At 37.0% G+C, this 17,528-nt stretch overlaps 2 protein-coding genes across 2 annotated transcripts; both read right to left on the bottom strand.

Annotated features, from left to right (window-relative positions):
* Positions 1 to 493: 493 nt before the first annotated feature.
* LOC133286660 (2-methoxy-6-polyprenyl-1,4-benzoquinol methylase, mitochondrial) lies at positions 494 to 4,756 on the bottom strand. Its single transcript, XM_061484105.1, has 8 exons — positions 4,499 to 4,756; positions 4,232 to 4,358; positions 4,061 to 4,122; positions 2,657 to 2,815; positions 2,401 to 2,545; positions 2,218 to 2,289; positions 1,578 to 1,686; positions 494 to 824 (listed from the first exon to the last, which is right to left on the bottom strand). The coding sequence occupies exons 1-8, from the start codon at positions 4,593 to 4,595 to the stop codon at positions 723 to 725; spliced, it is 873 nt and encodes a 290-aa protein (XP_061340089.1). The 5' UTR covers positions 4,596 to 4,756; the 3' UTR covers positions 494 to 722.
* Positions 4,757 to 12,072: 7,316 nt separating this feature from the next.
* LOC133286621 (pyrophosphate-energized vacuolar membrane proton pump-like) lies at positions 12,073 to 17,097 on the bottom strand. Its single transcript, XM_061484058.1, has 8 exons — positions 16,842 to 17,097; positions 14,709 to 15,283; positions 14,211 to 14,590; positions 13,851 to 13,937; positions 13,437 to 13,767; positions 12,661 to 13,071; positions 12,500 to 12,559; positions 12,073 to 12,396 (listed from the first exon to the last, which is right to left on the bottom strand). Exons 1-8 carry the CDS (start codon positions 17,095 to 17,097, stop codon positions 12,190 to 12,192), a joined length of 2,307 nt encoding a protein of 768 aa, XP_061340042.1. The 3' UTR covers positions 12,073 to 12,189.
* Positions 17,098 to 17,528: the final 431 nt, after the last annotated feature.

Consider the following 17,528-nt stretch of genomic DNA (forward strand, 5'->3'; position numbering starts at 1 on the left):
AATAAATTTCATTTTACACATTATTGAGGATATTTTAACTACTAAAAATTCTCATTATTAATTTACTATTCATCACATCACTATTAGATTAAACAAAGAGAATGTTAAAAAAAATTTAAAAAGAGAGAAAATATTAATCTAATGATAATTAAATAAGTAATAAATTAGTAGTAAAAAATTTTAGTAGTGAGAATATCTCTCCTCTTTACACATATCTTATGCTCTTTTTTTCTTACCATTTGATAATTAAGCGATTAGGTCAACTTCTGTGTAAAACTATGTTTTTTATTTTTTTTGGTAAAAAAACCTATATTTATTTACCCCTATGAGAGTTTAATATAGGATTTTATTAATCTCATGTTAAATAAGATAAGTTATCTTATGTCATAAAAGACAAACTTGTGAGCTCTATCATCTGAAAAAATCCAAAAAATAAAAGAAAAAAATAACAAAGTTATCGAAGAGTGTACAGGAAAAAAAAACTTATTTCCTGTAAGTGAAAATAGTTTTTCCTTTTAATATATACATCTTTCAAGAAAATTGTCAAGTCTCGGCAAAAGAATTGCAAACGCCAAATTTAACGGCAGAAATTACAGTACACATTCTAACAAACTAAACTCTTCTCTACGAATTCTAACAATATCACACTTGATCTCCATGCTTATAATTGAGAAAGAAGCATGAATTATTAGATAATCAAGAGTGAAGTTCATAATATCATATTAGATTTTCAGCCCTGAATGGATGGCAACCACTCCCCCAACTAGATTCTCATACTCTACGTTCTGGAACCCTGCATCCGCAATCATCGATGCAAATTTTTCCTGTAATCCATCAATTACAATAGATTAGTCAACATAGAATAATATAACTCAAGTAGATAACTCAGACGCAGGCTTCCTTGACATTTGAATTCTCATCAGAGAAGTTTCTGCTCAATACTTATGATGCCAGGCAAACAAGCATACATAAATTTTCCAAAATTTAAAGATAAAACTCCACAAAGTAGAGAACAGACGACATTTTTGAGAAAAAAAGCCAATAATTTAGTGGCTAGATTTTTCATATTTAATGTGTTTCTTGGCTTCGTAATTGACAGGATAAAGGGTGCATTTAGTAAAAAAGTCAGACCACACTTGTTCTCATGCTATATGCAGCAAATATGAGATCCCAATTTTTACGCAATCAATTATAGCTTTTAGTAAAATAATAAGATAATAGCTACTCCTACTAAATGTCCACCCAAGCATCCTTCTTCATAAGGGTGAACGCAGGAGAGATTAGTAACATGTTAATAGGCAAAGCCTTTATTTTTTTGCTACTTTTGGGTTTCAATTAAATCATAATTAACATTGGAGATGGCCACCATCAACCGTTTGGTCTAGGACTCATCTTCCACACTCAAAACTTAGTTCATATTTTTCACTAACATACTTGAAGGGGTGACAATAAACTGTAACCAGCCATCTTGAGAAACACCTATAGGGTCGTTCCCAAATTCAAGCGCCAACCCTTTTCTTTCAAGCCAAAAAGAAATAAAAATATAGACAACTACCAATAGATGGAAGTATGATAACCTGTGAAGGGAAACGCCTGATACTCTCAACTAAGTACTGATAGGATTCCCTATCACCAGCAACCAGCTCTCCCATGTATGGAATAACTGAGAAAGAATAATAGTCATACCTGCAAGAGAAAAGCAAAATTAAATTAAAGGTTAAATTCAAGTATGAAAGGAGGCTATGATTCCATGGCAGTGTGCAGTTTACGTAGTTCTCGTTCAAGGGTATCTCGTTGCCCTAGCATTTGTCATGAGGTAGGATTGTGTATATAGCTTCTCTCTCATGCTCTGCCCATGGCTATTTCAAATGAGCTTTTATTACTGACATGCAAAGGTTGCATTTTTTAGCCATTTTGGCTCACTCATTTCCCCCCTCTTTTTAAGAATATTTCTTATCCTCCCCCTAGATATCCATTATCTTGTTTCTTTCTATCAATATATTATTCTTATCCAAAATTTTAAGTATGAAAATAAAAAGAGGAAATGAGAAATTTCTATGCAAACTTGGATTATGTTATATGCAAAGGGTATACAAATTAAAGGGTCAGATGTTTATTACTTCACTCTGGTTTCTTCGTATTTTCCTTGTCAAATGTGATTAGCATGCATATTATCAGTCTCTATCATTCTAGCAAAATAGATCGAATGGTACTTACAAGTCTTTAAATATAGGAATACCAACATGGCTTAGTTCAAGGCAAAGGAACCTGCCTCCTTGTTTCAATACCCTGTTAAAGAAATGATAAATATAACAGTGATTCACTACACATATTAATTGATTGCCATCAGCTGCTAGGGCGTACAAGTTACAACAATCTCTTAAAAAAGTGCAAACATACCTATGAGCTTCACTAAGAACCTTCTCTATGTGTGTAACATTCCTTATCCCAAAAGCAATAGTGTAACCATCCATTGAATCATTTTGGAAACTCAAGCTTTCAGCATTTCCCTCCACCCATATAAGGGAGCCATCTTCTCCAAAACCTATTATAATAAGCAGAATATATTCACTCCTAACAAATGCAAAACGTCTTAAACCAAAATCCTTTATGAAAGCCCAAACTAACTGATGATTTTTAAGGCATTCTCATTTACCCTTCTCCATGGCCCGCTGTTTGCCGACATTTAACATGTTAGGGTTAATGTCACACACATATATCTGAGTTTCTGCCTCTAAAGTATCTTCAAAAACATCTCGAAGTCCTCTCTGCTTAACTCTGTTTATGTTCTCCAAGATTCTAAAAGCAACATCCCCTGTAAAATCAAGAATTTTAAGCTTGATACAATAACCATTGAACTTATTAATGATTGTATGCAGTAGCAACAGCAGCATCATCACTTTAATTTTCTCCATATTAACACGAAATATTACTGAGAAGAAGCAATCTTTATGTTAAATAAAAATACATCCTACAACTATATTACTTAAAAGAAACTTAAATATATATGAAGCATAGAAAGCTTACTTTTGAACAAGTTAAATTACCACCCTATGATCATGATGATGCTTAAATATTGCTCAAATCATGTTCACCTTATGACTTCGATCACCCAGAAACATTGCTGAACATAACCCAGCAATTAAATCCTAAAAAAACAACTGCTGCTTGTGCTCTTAGTACTCAGATATGCAACAACAAGAATATTAGACACTGACCATTAGGTGTTCGAAAGTGGAATGGTTTGCTCCAAATTAAAAGTTTTAAGAAAAATATAAGCAGAAAACAGCTAGATGAATCAGAAAACTTGAAGCAGGTCGACAACTTGCTCGGTAAACATCTCCTTTTATCCAATTCACAATTTCCTAACTTCTTTCAAGCACTTCACAGATTTTTGTTTCCAGTCTTGGCACAACAATTGGTGTTGTTGCCACGTGACCTGGAGGTCAAAAGTTCAATTAATGTAATCAGCCTCTTACAAATGCAAGTTAAGACTACTATAGAACCACATAATGGGTTTCACCCTTCACTTGAAGCTGAAGCTGGAGCTGGAGCTGGAGCTTTATAGGGGCAAGTTATACTTTTTTTCATGAATATACTTTACATTGTAATCTCTTGAAGCTTAGCGCACAGTATAAGATAAGGACTGATAGTATAAGACCTGATTAAATTTTAATACTATCCAGCATTTGGTATGGTATTGTATAAGATAATATTCTCCAATATTTTAAAAATTAATATATTAAAAAAATTTATTTTAATATATTAATATTGAAATGATATATTAATTCTTGAGAATTGTACTTGTAAGCAATATTAATACATCAACCCCTTATCAATTATCATGCCTAATCCCACCCCCTTATGCCTGATTAAGTTATACACCATTTTGATGTTCTGCTGTATAAGTTTATACTATACGATAGTCATACTAAATAACTGAAAATGTCATAACGTATAATATAAGCTTAAACCTTATACTATCAAGCTTTATACATAACACCAAACAGGCCCTTGTACACATAAACATAGTATAAAATATAGTGACAAAGAAGCAGACCTGTGCCACCAGCCACATCAAGATGCTTCATTCCAGGAAAAGGATTCAGCTTTGAAACTAACCTGAGAAGTTGAGCAAAAATAAAATAAAAAACAGATTTACACAAAGGCCAACAACAATAGGATTGAAATGAAGAAAATGATGGTAGAAACGACAATGTAAATGTAAAACCTATCCTTCCACAATCTATGTAATCCAGCACTCATTAGATCATTCATAGTATCGTAGTTTGCAGCAACACTCGTGAAAACGTTACCAACCATGCGAGCCTTTTCATCTTCATTTACTTGTTTGAATCCTGAACGTTGAAATGCGACATAAAAGTATTCATCAATAAATCAAAGCGATTTGGTGAAACTCAACAAGCTAATTACAATTTTTTTGCCATTTAAATATAAATTGAAATTTAAATGCAGAGAGGGGAAAGTGTAAACGAACCAAAGCTTGTAGCATGAGAATGTAGGAGCCTTGAAGTGGAAGATAACATGGGCGAGAGTTTATTCCCAAACCTTCTAGTCACAGTTCTCAAAGCCATGACGAGAAAAAAAAAAAAAAAAAACTCGAATAGAATCACAATCAGAATCAGAAATATTGCTTAATCGCTTAATTGCATAAACGAAGTTGTGGTGACTTTTAGGTTTGAATGGTTTGGCATAGAAGTATAGATCGAAGTTCAAAGAGCAGCGAAAAAACAGAGAGATCAGAACACGTGAGGCAGAAGCAGTGAAACGAAGACAACCGCCTCAGGTTCACGTTGGACTTGGACCATTTCCTTCAATGGGTCATGATGCTGAACGATGGACCCGGCCCACCCATCCCAGCCAAGCCCAGCCCATTAAGTACTAGCCCAAACTTGGTCGTCACTTCTTCATCTATAAATGTTTTGTATACGTGATTAAGGTAAAATCGAATTTTTACTTAAAAATGGAAGGTGAATAAAAAAATTATAAAATATAAAATCATAATAAAGTAAAATCATAAAAAGTTATAAAAACGCTTGAAATATTAATAAAAATATTTTGATAAAAAAAAATCATAAAAACATAAAAATACTGTTAAATACCATGATATGTGATGTGGGGTGTTTACAATTTTGGAAAATACATAGTGCTAGTTCATACGGAGTAGACTTTTAGGGACGCTATAACTAAATTCCTTCATTATATATAGAAAAGTGGTATTTCATTGGAAGTTACTTTTTGAAACCTGCGGCATATTTTAATTTGGTGTTAATTTATTTTAATATTGTTATTATATAATAAATAGTGATTATTTGAATATTTTTTAAAAATTATATAAATCATCAAAATTACAATAAAAAAATCATTTTTTACTGAAAAATTAAAATGAAAAATTGATTAATACAGTTCAAGAGCTGTATAATAGAGAAGCAGATTTCTCATTCAGATTATGAAGTCACTCCACGTGTCAGCTCATCACATTCAGCTTCCTTAGTATATGTGCGTCCTACTAATCACAACAGAACTGAAACTAATTCTGTTAGAGTAGATCTAGTTAGTTAGTTTTTACTCTTTTCAGTTATATTTAACTTAGCTGATGTTATATATGTATATTCTACTCACCTATATATATTGCTAGGTGTTGTATAGTTTCATAACTTGAATATACCATTTTTCAGTTTTCTTATCAGAATGTGCAAGCTTTTGCTTTATGTTATGGTATTAGAGCTTTGAGCTCTGGTACTTTGCCTTCCATTTCGTTCCTTTTCTGATATCTTCGATCTGTAACAATGGCAGATCCTGTTCTTCCACTTTTGGACTTTCACACTAATCTTTCGAATCCTCTTTTCTTGCATTCGAATGAAAATCCTTCATTAATCCTTGTATCACCTCCTTTAACTGGTAACAATTACCATACTTGGGCTCGTTCAATGAGTGTATCACTGCTTTCAAAGAACAAAGTTGGTTTCATCGATGGATCGATAGTAGCTCCTGCACCTGATGGTCCAACTTATGCTCAGTGGCAAAGGTGCAACACTATGGTCATGTCATGGATTCACAGATTTATTTCAGAATCCATTGCCAAATCTATCTTGTGGATCGAGTGTGCTCGCGATGCTTGGTTGGATTTGCGAGATCGCTTTGCTCAATCTGATGTATTCCGCATCTCAGATCTTCAGGAAGAAATTTACAAGATCCATCAAGGAAATAGAACTGTAACTGAATTTTTTACTCAGCTCAAGATTATGTGAGATGAGCTGGAGAACCTTAAACCACTTCCAACTTGTGAATGCGTTCCTCCTTGTGCTTGTGGAGCAATGGAGAAAATGAGAGCATACCGTGACAAAGACCAGATGATTCGCTTCCTGAAAGGACTCAATGATCAGTACGCTTCAGTTAGATCTCAGATAATGTTAGTGGATCCAATTCCAAATGTAAACTGAGCCTTCTCCATGGTGGTGCAGCAGGAAAAGCAATTCGGAACTGATGTCAGTAATGGTATTTTAGCTAATCCACAGTCATTTGTTGGTTTTAATAATAATGCAAGCTATGATTCACAATCATTTGCTGGTTATAATAATAACACAAGTTATGGAAGAGGTCGTGGAGGTCCTAGTCAATCCTATGGAAGATATGGCAGAGGTCGTGCAAGAACTTATGGTGGAAGAACTTCTGGAAATAGACTCTGTACTCACTGTGGTAGGACAAACCACACAATAGAGACCTGCTATCAGCTTCATGGATATCCACCAGGCTTCCGATCAAGAAACACAGAGACTCAACATGCCAGTAACAATGTGATTAATGCTGATTCTGATGAAAATCTACCTTACAACCATATTGTTTCGTCTCACTTCACTCAAGAACAGTGCCACCAGCTTTTATCCCTCCTCCAAACCCAGACTCCGAACAATGAGACACAATCCACACATACTGCAAATATTTCACATGTCTCTCACTCTAGCACAAATCCTCCTCCAGGTATTTTACATAGTCAGTGGATCATTGACACTAGGGCCACTGATCATATATGTCATATAGTTTCTGATTTTTCATGCCTTCGAAAAATTACTCATATAGCTATCATGTTACCTGATGGATCTCAAGTCATTTCATCCTATTCAGGTTCAATAGTTTTATCATCTATGTTGACTTTATTAGACGTACTCTTTGTGCCTGAGTTTCGTGTAAATCTAGTGTCTGTTACCAAGTTAGTCAGTTCCTTTAATTGCTGCCTAACGTTTACTGGTTCCCTTTGTCTCATTAAACAGATTCCCTCCAAGTGACGATTGGTACTGCTGAACAATGGAATGGGTTATACGTGATAGTTCATAATAAAGGAGCATTTCAAGACTGTGTACCACCCGGTTGTGCATTGGCCAAAATGTCCAATAACTGTCATTCAAATAAGTTGTCCACCACCTCAAGAAGCCCATCAATATGGTGGCACAGGCGGTTGGGCCATGTATCAGATATCATTTTACATTCCATGTCTAGACGTTTTCCTTTTATTCAACCAAATGTTGTAGATCCTTGTGATGCATGCCATTTGGCTAAACAGAAATTGCTACCATTTCCTATTAGTCAAAGTAAAAGTGCTAAGGTGTTTGACATTTTGCATACTGATATTTGGGGGCTCTTTGCCACAAAGTCTATCCATGGTCATAGTTATTTTTTAACACTTGTTGATGACTTTTCACGGTTTACATGGATCATATTAATGAAACATAAAGGGGAAACCAGAGATCACATGAAGCACTTTTTCAATTATGTTGAAAATCAATTTGATACCCGAATTAAGATACTGCGTAGTGACAATGGTTGTGAGTTTTCCATGAAGGAATTTTATCTACAAAAAGGGGTAGTTCATCACACAAGCTGTGTTTAGACACCACAGCAAAATGCAATTGTTGAAAGAAAGCACCAGCATCTCCTTAATGTAGCATGTGCCTTAACCTTTCAGGCTTCCCTACCCCTACGTTTGTGGTCTCATGCTGTAACCCATGCAGTCTATGTTATCAACCGCACCAGTTCACCTGTAATCCATAACAAGACTCCTTACGAGTTGCTGTATAAACGACCACCCGTGCTTGAACATCTTAGAGTCTTTGGCAGTTTGTGCTATGCATCTACACTGCATTCTGGATGTACGAAATTTTCCCCTAGAGCTCGAAAGGCTGCATTCCTTGGATACCGTGATGGAACTAAGGGGCGGTTTGTTACGCGGAATTTTGAGGGATTCCGGGGAAACTGAATTTTTTTAAATTTTAAATTTTCAGATATTATCGTAAACTGAATGCAAAAATTATATTTTTGAAAATCGAGATTCCCGGACAAATAAAAATTTCTCCTGTACCAAACGCCCCCTGAAGGTTTCCTATTATATGACCTTACCTCTCACACTTTATTTGTCTCTCGACATGTAGTCTTTTATGAAGATTATATTCCTTTTAAAAATCAACATACACAAGCTACCTACCCGTACACTATTCCATCTGACCTACAAACCTTTCCTGACTTTGACTCCTATCATACCTGCCCAACGTCTACTGACCATACCATACCCAATACTGAACCTACCATACCAAACACTGCACCTACACTGCCCACCCGTACCACACCTACTGAACCTTTATCTCCCTCTTTTACTGATGTTGACCCTCCTCACACTATTTCTGCCAGCGGTCCCTCTGATACCCTTGCTCCATTACCTGCTACCTCTGAGATCACTCCTCCTAGACGCTCTATCCGTCTTCGAACTGCTCCTAGCTATCTTATGGATTATCATTATGGCCTATCTGTTGCACATCAAGATCAGTCTTCCACAGGTATCCCCTTTTCTTCTCACAATACTGCCTCTTATCCTTTATCCAATGTTTTAACTACCTCTCATCCTTTATCCGTTGTTTTAACCTATGATTCATGTTGTCCTTCATATAAGAATTTCTGTCTTAATTCCATTGTTCACATTGAACCTCACACTTACTCTCAAGCTGTTAAGCATGTTCACTGGCGTAAGGCAATGGACAGTGAGCTTTCTGCTCTGTCTAGCAATGATACCTGGTCCTTGGTTCGTCTTCCAGATGGCAAGCAACCTATTGGGTCCAAATGGGCCTTCAAAATCAAGTATCTCTCCGACGGAACCATAGAGCGTTACAAAGCTCGATTGGTTGTCAAAGGCTTCAACCAAATCGAGGGAGTTGATCACTTTAATACATTTTCCCCAGTTGCAAAGATGACTTCTGTACGTACTCTACTTGTTGTTGCTACCTTAAAGCATTGGCACCTTGAGCAACTCGACGTAAACAACGCCTTCTTGCATGGTGATCTCAACGAAGATGTTTACATGGTTCCCCCTCAAGGCCTCTCAGTTTCTGATTCCACTCTTGTTTGCAAGTTAAAGAAGTCTTTGTATGGGCTTAAGCAAGCCAGTCGCCAGTGGTATGCTAAACTCTCTTCGGCCCTTCTCTCCATTGGTTACAAACAAGCCCAGGCTGATCACTCGATGTTCACATATGCCACTGCTGATTCCTTCACGGTGCTCTTAGTTTACGTGGATGATGTGATCCTTTCTGGGAACAGTATGTCTGAGATTGAACGTGTCAAAGACTACCTTGATCGTCAGTTCCGGATTAAGGATCTTGGTAGTCTTCGATTCTTCCTTGGCCTCGAGGTGGCTCGTTCCACAACTAGTATTTCCCTTAACCAGCGAAAGTATGCTCTCGAATTACTCTCTGATGCAAGTTTACTCGCTGCTAAATCACAATCCTCTCCTATGGATTCTTCGGTTAAGCTAGCAAGAAATCAAGGAACTCTCCTTCCTGATGCATCTTCCTATTGACGTCTCATTGGCCGTTTGTTGTATCTTACTACAACACGGCCTAACTTAACCTTTGCTGTACAACAGCTCTCTCAGTTCGTGTCTCATCCTTCTGATGTTCACTTGGCTGCTGCGCATCGTATTTTACGTTACATCAAGGGCTCTCCTAGTACTGGTTTATTTTTCTCATCTTCTGGAGACCCTCGTGTATGTTCCTTTGTGGATGCTGACTGGGCTTGCTGCCCCGATATGAGACGTTCGATCACTGGCTTCTGTGTCTTCATTGGTTCATCACTGATCTCCTGGAAATCCAAGAAGCAGACTACTGTTTCTAGGTCTTCCTCGGAGGCAGAGTATCGAGCCTTAGCAGCACTGTCTTGTGAGCTGCAGTACCTCTTCCAGGATCTCCACCTCCCATGGGAGAAACCAGCTTCAGTCTTCTGTGATAACCGATCTGCTATTCACCTCGCCTACAACCCAACGTTTCATAAGCGATCCAAACATATCGAGTTGGATTGTCATGTGACTCGTGAGAAGATTGCATCTGGCCTCCTGCATCTTCTGCCAGTTCCTTCTTCGGTTCAATTGGCTGACATTTTTACTAAGCCTTTACCTTCTTCTGGTTTTTTGTCTATGTTGTCCAAGCTGGGTCTCGTTGATCTCCTGCGCCCATCTTGTTGGGGGGGGGGGGGGGGGTGGTGGTAATAGAGAAGCAGATTTCTCATCTAGATCATGAAGTCACTCCACGTGTCAGCTCATCACATTTAGCTTCCTTAGTATATATGCATCCTACTAATCACAACAGAACTGAAACTAATTCTGTTAGAGTAGATTTAGTTAGTTAGTTTTTACTCTTTTCAGTTATATTTAACTTCGCTGGTGTTATCTATGTATATTCTACTCACCTATATATATTGATAGGTGTTGTATAGTTTCATAACTTGAATATACCATTTTTCAGTTTTCTTATCAGAATGTGCAAGCTTTTGCTTTCTGTTACTGTGACCTCGTTATTCTAAAGATCTTAGACTCTGGAGCGAAGCAATAATCTTGGACTGAATTGATTGTTGGTTAATCACTAATATAACGCACTACTGTTGATTTGATGTTTAGAATTCTATCATAGACCTGCATTAATGTTATGAATGCTATGCTTCTGTTCTTGAGAAAGAGAAACAAGTGAACTAATAAGAGCGGTCTGATGACGATGGATTTGGGTAGTTACACGTGGCCATAGGATTCAAACCTTACACCGTTATATATATATATAAAAAAAATGGTATAGGAATCCAATCATAATGCACAACTATTTGATTTGAAGTTTGGAATCCAATCATAGATCTCATAAATATTATACATGCTATACTTCATGTGCGAGAAAGGGAAAACAAGAAAGTCATTTAAGAGTGGTCTAATGATTTTTTTAATTAACTAAAAGAGGTTAATTTAAATGGTACATGATTCATTCCGTTTAAGTAAGGTTTTTGGTTCAGATTTTTGTGAATTCAAAAAAAAATTCTTTGAAAAGCTAGTCTCACCATAATGTGAATGTTTCTAGCTTGGAAGGATTCACGTTGTTTAAAAAAAAAAATGGTCTAATGATAGAGAGTTTGGTTAGTTACATCAGGTTTGGATAGCAGACCTCAGTCACGAATAGAAGGAAAATATGGAGATCGACAACTGACAATCACTTACTAATATATGCATCAGGTTGAGATTTATTGTGACTCGGTGCAAGCAAACGAATTCCTTATAGCACTCGAGGACTGGATTATGTTTTCATCTCATCACTTCCACTTTAGAGAAGTTATATAGTACCATTGATACTACCAAGCTTGGGAAAAAAACTGTAAGGATTCGGGTGTAAAATACATGTTATGCTATATACCTAGTAGGTTAATTGAAAATTATGAAGTCATATTATATGACCAAGTCATTATAATTTTTCCGTAAAAATTACTATACTCTGAATTAAGCCCATACGAGGAAGAGTTCAAACGGAGCTATCTACTATTATTATTCATAAAATTCCATTGGGACCATACCCAGTTGCATTGTAGTTTCGGGAAATTCAACTGAGACAATTTCATCCGCATATGCACCTAGCATTTTTAACCTGCTCATCTTTAATACTTCCCCATTTTCCAAAACATCGAAAGCGAAAATTCCAAAGCTGGTTAATTGAAAATTCATTTAGGCAAAAGCAAGTTTTTGTAACAAATTTCCAGTTCTCATAATTGAAGAGCTACCTAAAGGTGGAGAGGGTATTGGTACAAAGAAAAATGCCCGAAGGCTCCGACAAAAATAGGTTAAATTAAAAGAAACCTCTACCTCCCAATCCCACTCCCTCAAAAGATCTTGAAAAGCAGGCCGCCATGGGTGGCAAAAAATGGAGCAAATACAAGTGACTCAACCGCCATGAGCTTAATAAGGATGTTGAGTGAAGGGCCTGAAGTATCCTTCAGAGGGTCTCCAATGGTATCGCCAATTACAGCTGCCTTGTGCGGATCAGATCCCTTTGGGCCCAAGGTCCTTGCATGCTCAGACGCACCGGCCTGAAATTTGAAGACCACAAGGAATTTCATCAATCAACAAAAACCAAAAATACAATCCTATATTAAAAGAGTATTCTTTGGAAGTGCAAGTATAAATTATTACCTCAATGTACTTCTTAGCATTATCCCAGGCACCACCAGTGTTGGATGCTGATATTGCGATCTAATAAAAACCAATGCAGAAGAACAAAGATTCAGCAAACTTCACATAATGCTATACTTTCAACCAAACTTCACATAATGTAGCAAGATTAACATTAGTACCTGCACGCCAGAAACTAAAGAGCCTGCAAGAACCCCTGAAAGAGTTTCTACACCGAAGAAGGTACCAACAATGAGTGGTGTGAGCATGACAAGGGCACCTGGAGGAATCATCTCCTTGATGGATGCATCAGTAGAAATCTTGACACAGGTAGCATAATCAGGCTTGGCAAGACCCTCCATGAGTCCTGGAATGGTGTTGAACTGCCTTCGAACCTCCTCAACCATCTTCAAAGCTGCACTTCCTACACTCTTCATGGTCATCGCAGAAAACCAGTAAGGAAGCATGGCACCAACGAGGAGTCCAATAAACACCTTGGGAGTCAAGACATCGACAGTTGAAATTCCTGCCCTGCTGACAAAAGCACCAAATAGGGCCAAAGACACTAGCGCAGCAGATCCAATAGCAAATCCCTAGTACAAAAAAAGGAGTAAATTCAGTAATAAATACACTAGAGAAGCATAACTCTGCAGATGTAATTTCAGCTTCATATTCCATCATCATGATCACAGGAAAGAAAGCAACCGATATCATTAAAAGCTTTTAGACCCATTTTTTAGATACAAGACAAAAGCTCTGATTTTGTACTGGTACATTTCAGTACAAAGCTTGGGGAAATCCATCAAGTCTCTTATTACAATCAAATTACTTCACGAAATAGATTTTTTCCAGCATTTATATTTTGGCACAGCAATCTATGTAGCACTCCATTTGAACCAAAAAATTTATAGGCTGCTCAGACATAGAGTAAGCAATAACAATAAGAACATCAGAGTACCTTGCCAATGGCAGCAGTAGTGTTGCCAGCAGCATCAAGGGCATCAGTTCTCTCACGGATACGATGGCTCATGCCTGCCATCTCAGCAATACCTCCCGCATTGTCACTGATAGGCCCATAGGCATCAATAGCCAACCCAGTTGCAATGGTGCTCAGCATCCCGAGGGCTGCCACAGCAATACCATACATTGCAGCAAAAGTAAAACTCACAAAAATGCTGATTGCAATGGCAAAAATAGGAATAATGACAGATTTGTATCCCAAAGCAAGGCCAAAGATGACATTGGTTGCAGCTCCAGTCCGGCAGGAATCAGCAACATCTTGTACAGGGCTGAAAGCAATCAATAATGCAGGTCAAGACCATTAAGACAGCGATAGATGAAAGATTGCACAACTATGTTAACATTCAACTACCTGTAAGCATTGCTTGTATAATATTCAGTAACAAACCCAATTATAAGCCCAGCCCAGAGACCAACACCCACACATAGGAACAGCTGCCTGGAAATTTCAAATATGTTAGCGGCTGGATTTCAATTGTTATTCACAATGAAGAAAACAAAATCAACTGTACTATTAATTGATCATCATGAAATGAAGACACCAAACTCAATTTTCCAAAAATATGGCTAAAATTTAAATAGAAGCCAAACTATTGTATTTTGCTAGAGGAATTAGAAAAGAATGTATCTAGACACGAAAGAGGTCAAAAACTTCAACATATGGCACTAGCAAGTTTGAGTGTTCCATAAACATTAAAAATTTACATCTTACCAGTTCTTTACTTCCTTCTGAACCCCAAAGTTGAAAATTGTGAAGGATGATGGCAGAGCAAGCCAACTCACAATTGCAATTCCAACAGTCATGAGTATTGTAGAGATGATAAGCTGGTTTTTTAATGCTGGTTCGATTTCCTTGACAGCCTTGATCTCAAAGAAATCAGTTGCAAAGAGAGTAGTAATCAAACAGACAAGAATGCCCATAGAACTGATGAGCAGGGGATATAACATGGCAGTGAAGTCGTGGTTGATTCCAAATGAGGAAATGGAAGCAACAACTAGGGCAGCACAAGATGATTCAGCATATGAGCCAAAAAGATCAGAACCCATCCCAGCAATATCTCCAACATTATCACCAACATTGTCAGCAATCACCTGATGAGACCATGGAAAGGGCTCAATAGTCAATAGCATGACAAGCTCATTTTTCAATTATTTGCTTTTCAAAAGATGGAGGGAGGTAAGGAAGTAGAAAGGGGCAAATGTGACTTACAGCTGGGTTTCTTGGATCATCCTCGGGGATATTTCTTTCAACTTTTCCAACCAGATCAGCGCCAACATCCGCAGCTTTGGTATAGATACCACCACCGACTCTCCCAAACAGAGCCATGGAAGATCCACCCAAACCATAACCAGTGATAGCCTCAAAAAGACCTTCCCAATCATCACCGTAATATAGCTTGAAGAGATTGATGGTAATGTAGAGCACCAAAAGACCACTTGCTGCAAGAAGGAAACCCATCACTGCACCAGACCTAAATGCAGTAATAAAAGCCTTTCCAACTCCCTTTCTCGCTTCCAAGGTTGTCCTTGCATTGGCATAGGTCGCAATTTTCATCCCAAGGAAACCAGATAAAACTGAAGTTATAGCACCAAGCAAGAAAGATACAGTGCTGAACAATGCAGTTGCAAGAGCTGGCTTGCATAGCTTGCTCTTATCATATGTGCAGGGCTGGCTCTTAGTACTGAAGCTTTCCACAGAGCCCAAGAAAAGGAAGATCAGGATTGCAAAAGCAACCATGAAGATTCCAACATATTGATATTCAGTGAAAAGAAAAGACGTTGCACCTGTAAATCCATGCACAACTAGTAAGAACAAGAATAACATTATAATTCTATTGAATTTAGAAACCATTTTTCATGGCCAGAGCTTACAAGCTAAGGTCCCACGACATACAATAAGATTTGAGAAACATAAGCTACAGTGCATATATTCTGGGTATTGAATCCCGAGAAACTTAAGACATAAAATTATAACTATCAAGAGGCTCTCGAACAAAAGTCCAATCCCAGACGCTGACTAGGCACATTAGCAAGGTACCGTATGAACTACCCAGTCCACCACATGCCATGCCGAAAATTAAAGGAAGTACAGTCATGTCGGCATTCTGGATTAAACGATGAAAAAGAGTCAATTTTATTATTTTAATATAAACTAATTACAAATGCACCAAACAAATTTCGATTCAGGATCCATAATTGTTAAAAACAAAACAACTTGCAGTATTATATCAAGTCTCGGTAAGGAAGTTGGTGAGAGTCATTATAAATTTTTAGTAATTAATGAAGTTAACAATAATGAACGTACTAACACTAATATTTAAGAAAAACTGAAACTAGAACTATTTAACGGCTGACAGAACTTTATCCCTGTTAAAAAATAGGGTGTGATTAATTTCATATTAGGAGATAAGTTATCTCATGTGATATAGACAAAATATATGGATCTCATCACATGAAAAAAGAAAAAAAAAACTGCAAAGTTATGGAAGGATGTGCAGTGAAGAAAACTAATCTCATATAACATGAGAATAGTTTTTTCCTAAAAATTAAGGAGAAGGTTATATTTATAAAATTTTTATTTATAAACTCTTACAAACTACACTATGTGTTATTGGTAAGACATTTGACATTCTTAAGTGAGATCTTACCAGTATAGTGTAGTTTATAAAAAAAAAAAAATCAACATAATCTTCCTCAAAAAAATAATAATAACAAGAAGACCAACTCCGTAGAAATACTTAACATTAACTAGCAATAGGATCTTTTAACATCAGTATTAAACGGTCAAACTTACAAATTAGATACTAAATTCTAATAGTTGATTTCTATTAATCAATAGTTATAATTCATTAAAAATTATTAATTAATTAATAAATTTGACCCAATAAATTATACTGGTGGTGGTATAAAAAAGGATCATGCCCTAATAACTATTGATAATAATTATTAGCAGCATACAAGCCCAATAATTCAGGAATATAATTAATAATCATTGCTTAGGACAACCAACGACAAAGGAAATGATAAGGAAGAGTTAAAAGCTTTTGCTCTCAAAGAAATGACTCAAGTGGATAAAGCTAATGACATATTTGATATTTATGAAAAATGACCAAACTCGAACGAAAAGGCAGAAGCTTCAAACATAAATATGTTTCAACTGAATCCTCATTGTAACACACAAGACCTTTCTTAAGAGTAAGCATAACATATTTGAATTCCGAGAAAACTATATCCAAACAATAAAATCAAAATGTCGGCTTTAGCATAACAAAAAACACTAGAATACGCAGAAAAGCATAACCAGATCTCGTGTAGATCTTCAGATCTGAAGAATAAAGCTTACCTTCGGAAATGGCGTTCTGTATATCAGCGCATTTGACGACGACATTGTGGTCGTTGATGCCTTCTTCTTCCTCAATCAAGTAGTCTCCGTAGCCGTTCTTGTTGTCGCGGGGGGACGACGACGTTCCATGACGCTCCGGCGTGAGCTTGACGCGCGAAACCAGGAACCACTGCACCAATGAGAAGATGATACCAACGACGGCACACGCCGGGATCACTATCTCCGTCGCAAGCTCCGAAAGAAGAGCCGTACTCATCTTCGCCTGAAACGTACCTCCGGCGGTGACCTGAACGGTAAAAATAAATTACGACGTTCGCCGGTAGAGAGTCGCAGCGTGTGATAAGTGAGCTCGAGTGAGGCGAGGTTTGGGACAGTGGGTATTTATAATGGGGGAGAGAATGTTAGGGTGCATTCGACGTCCGAACATTTTGTTGTACGCGAGTTTTCCACCGTTGGCTTGTGTTAGGACACGATGGATGCGTGGGAATATTACAAAGTTAAAGGTAATGTTTCTTTTTTTTAGAAAAAATAATCAAGAATCAGAATGGATTCAACTTGTAAAATTAAGGGGTGATTGTGTTTTTTGATATAATTATTCTTAAGAAAAAGTGTTTGTTCCGGGACATAATTTTTTGTTCTTTTAAACGAAACATAGTATTTTATTATAATATTTTTGTTAGTTAAAAA

This window comes from Gastrolobium bilobum, unplaced genomic scaffold (genome assembly GCF_033153095.1).
Source record: "Gastrolobium bilobum isolate Gb01-03AN ecotype WA unplaced genomic scaffold, APGP_CSIRO_Gbil_v1 utg5155, whole genome shotgun sequence".
NCBI classification, from domain to species: Eukaryota; Viridiplantae; Streptophyta; class Magnoliopsida; order Fabales; family Fabaceae; genus Gastrolobium; species Gastrolobium bilobum.

Excerpts from the sequence above, each read along its gene's own strand:
- LOC133286660 (XM_061484105.1), bottom strand. The coding sequence starts at position 4,595 with ATGGCTTTGAGAACTGTGACTAGAAGGTTTGGGAATAAACTCTCGCCC. Across the intron at positions 4,359-4,498 it reads TTCTCATGCTACAAGCTTTG|GATTCAAACAAGTAAATGAA; the intron begins GTTCGTTTACAC and ends TTCAACGTTCAG. Across the intron at positions 825-1,577 it reads TCAGGCGTTTCCCTTCACAG|GAAAAATTTGCATCGATGAT; the intron begins GTTATCATACTT and ends GATGGATTACAG.
- LOC133286621 (XM_061484058.1), bottom strand. The coding sequence starts at position 17,097 with ATGAGTACGGCTCTTCTTTCGGAGCTTGCGACGGAGATAGTGATCCCG. Across the intron at positions 14,591-14,708 it reads ATGATCCAAGAAACCCAGCT|GTGATTGCTGACAATGTTGG; the intron begins GTAAGTCACATT and ends TGGTCTCATCAG. Across the intron at positions 12,397-12,499 it reads ATGCTAAGAAGTACATTGAG|GCCGGTGCGTCTGAGCATGC; the intron begins GTAATAATTTAT and ends TTCAAATTTCAG.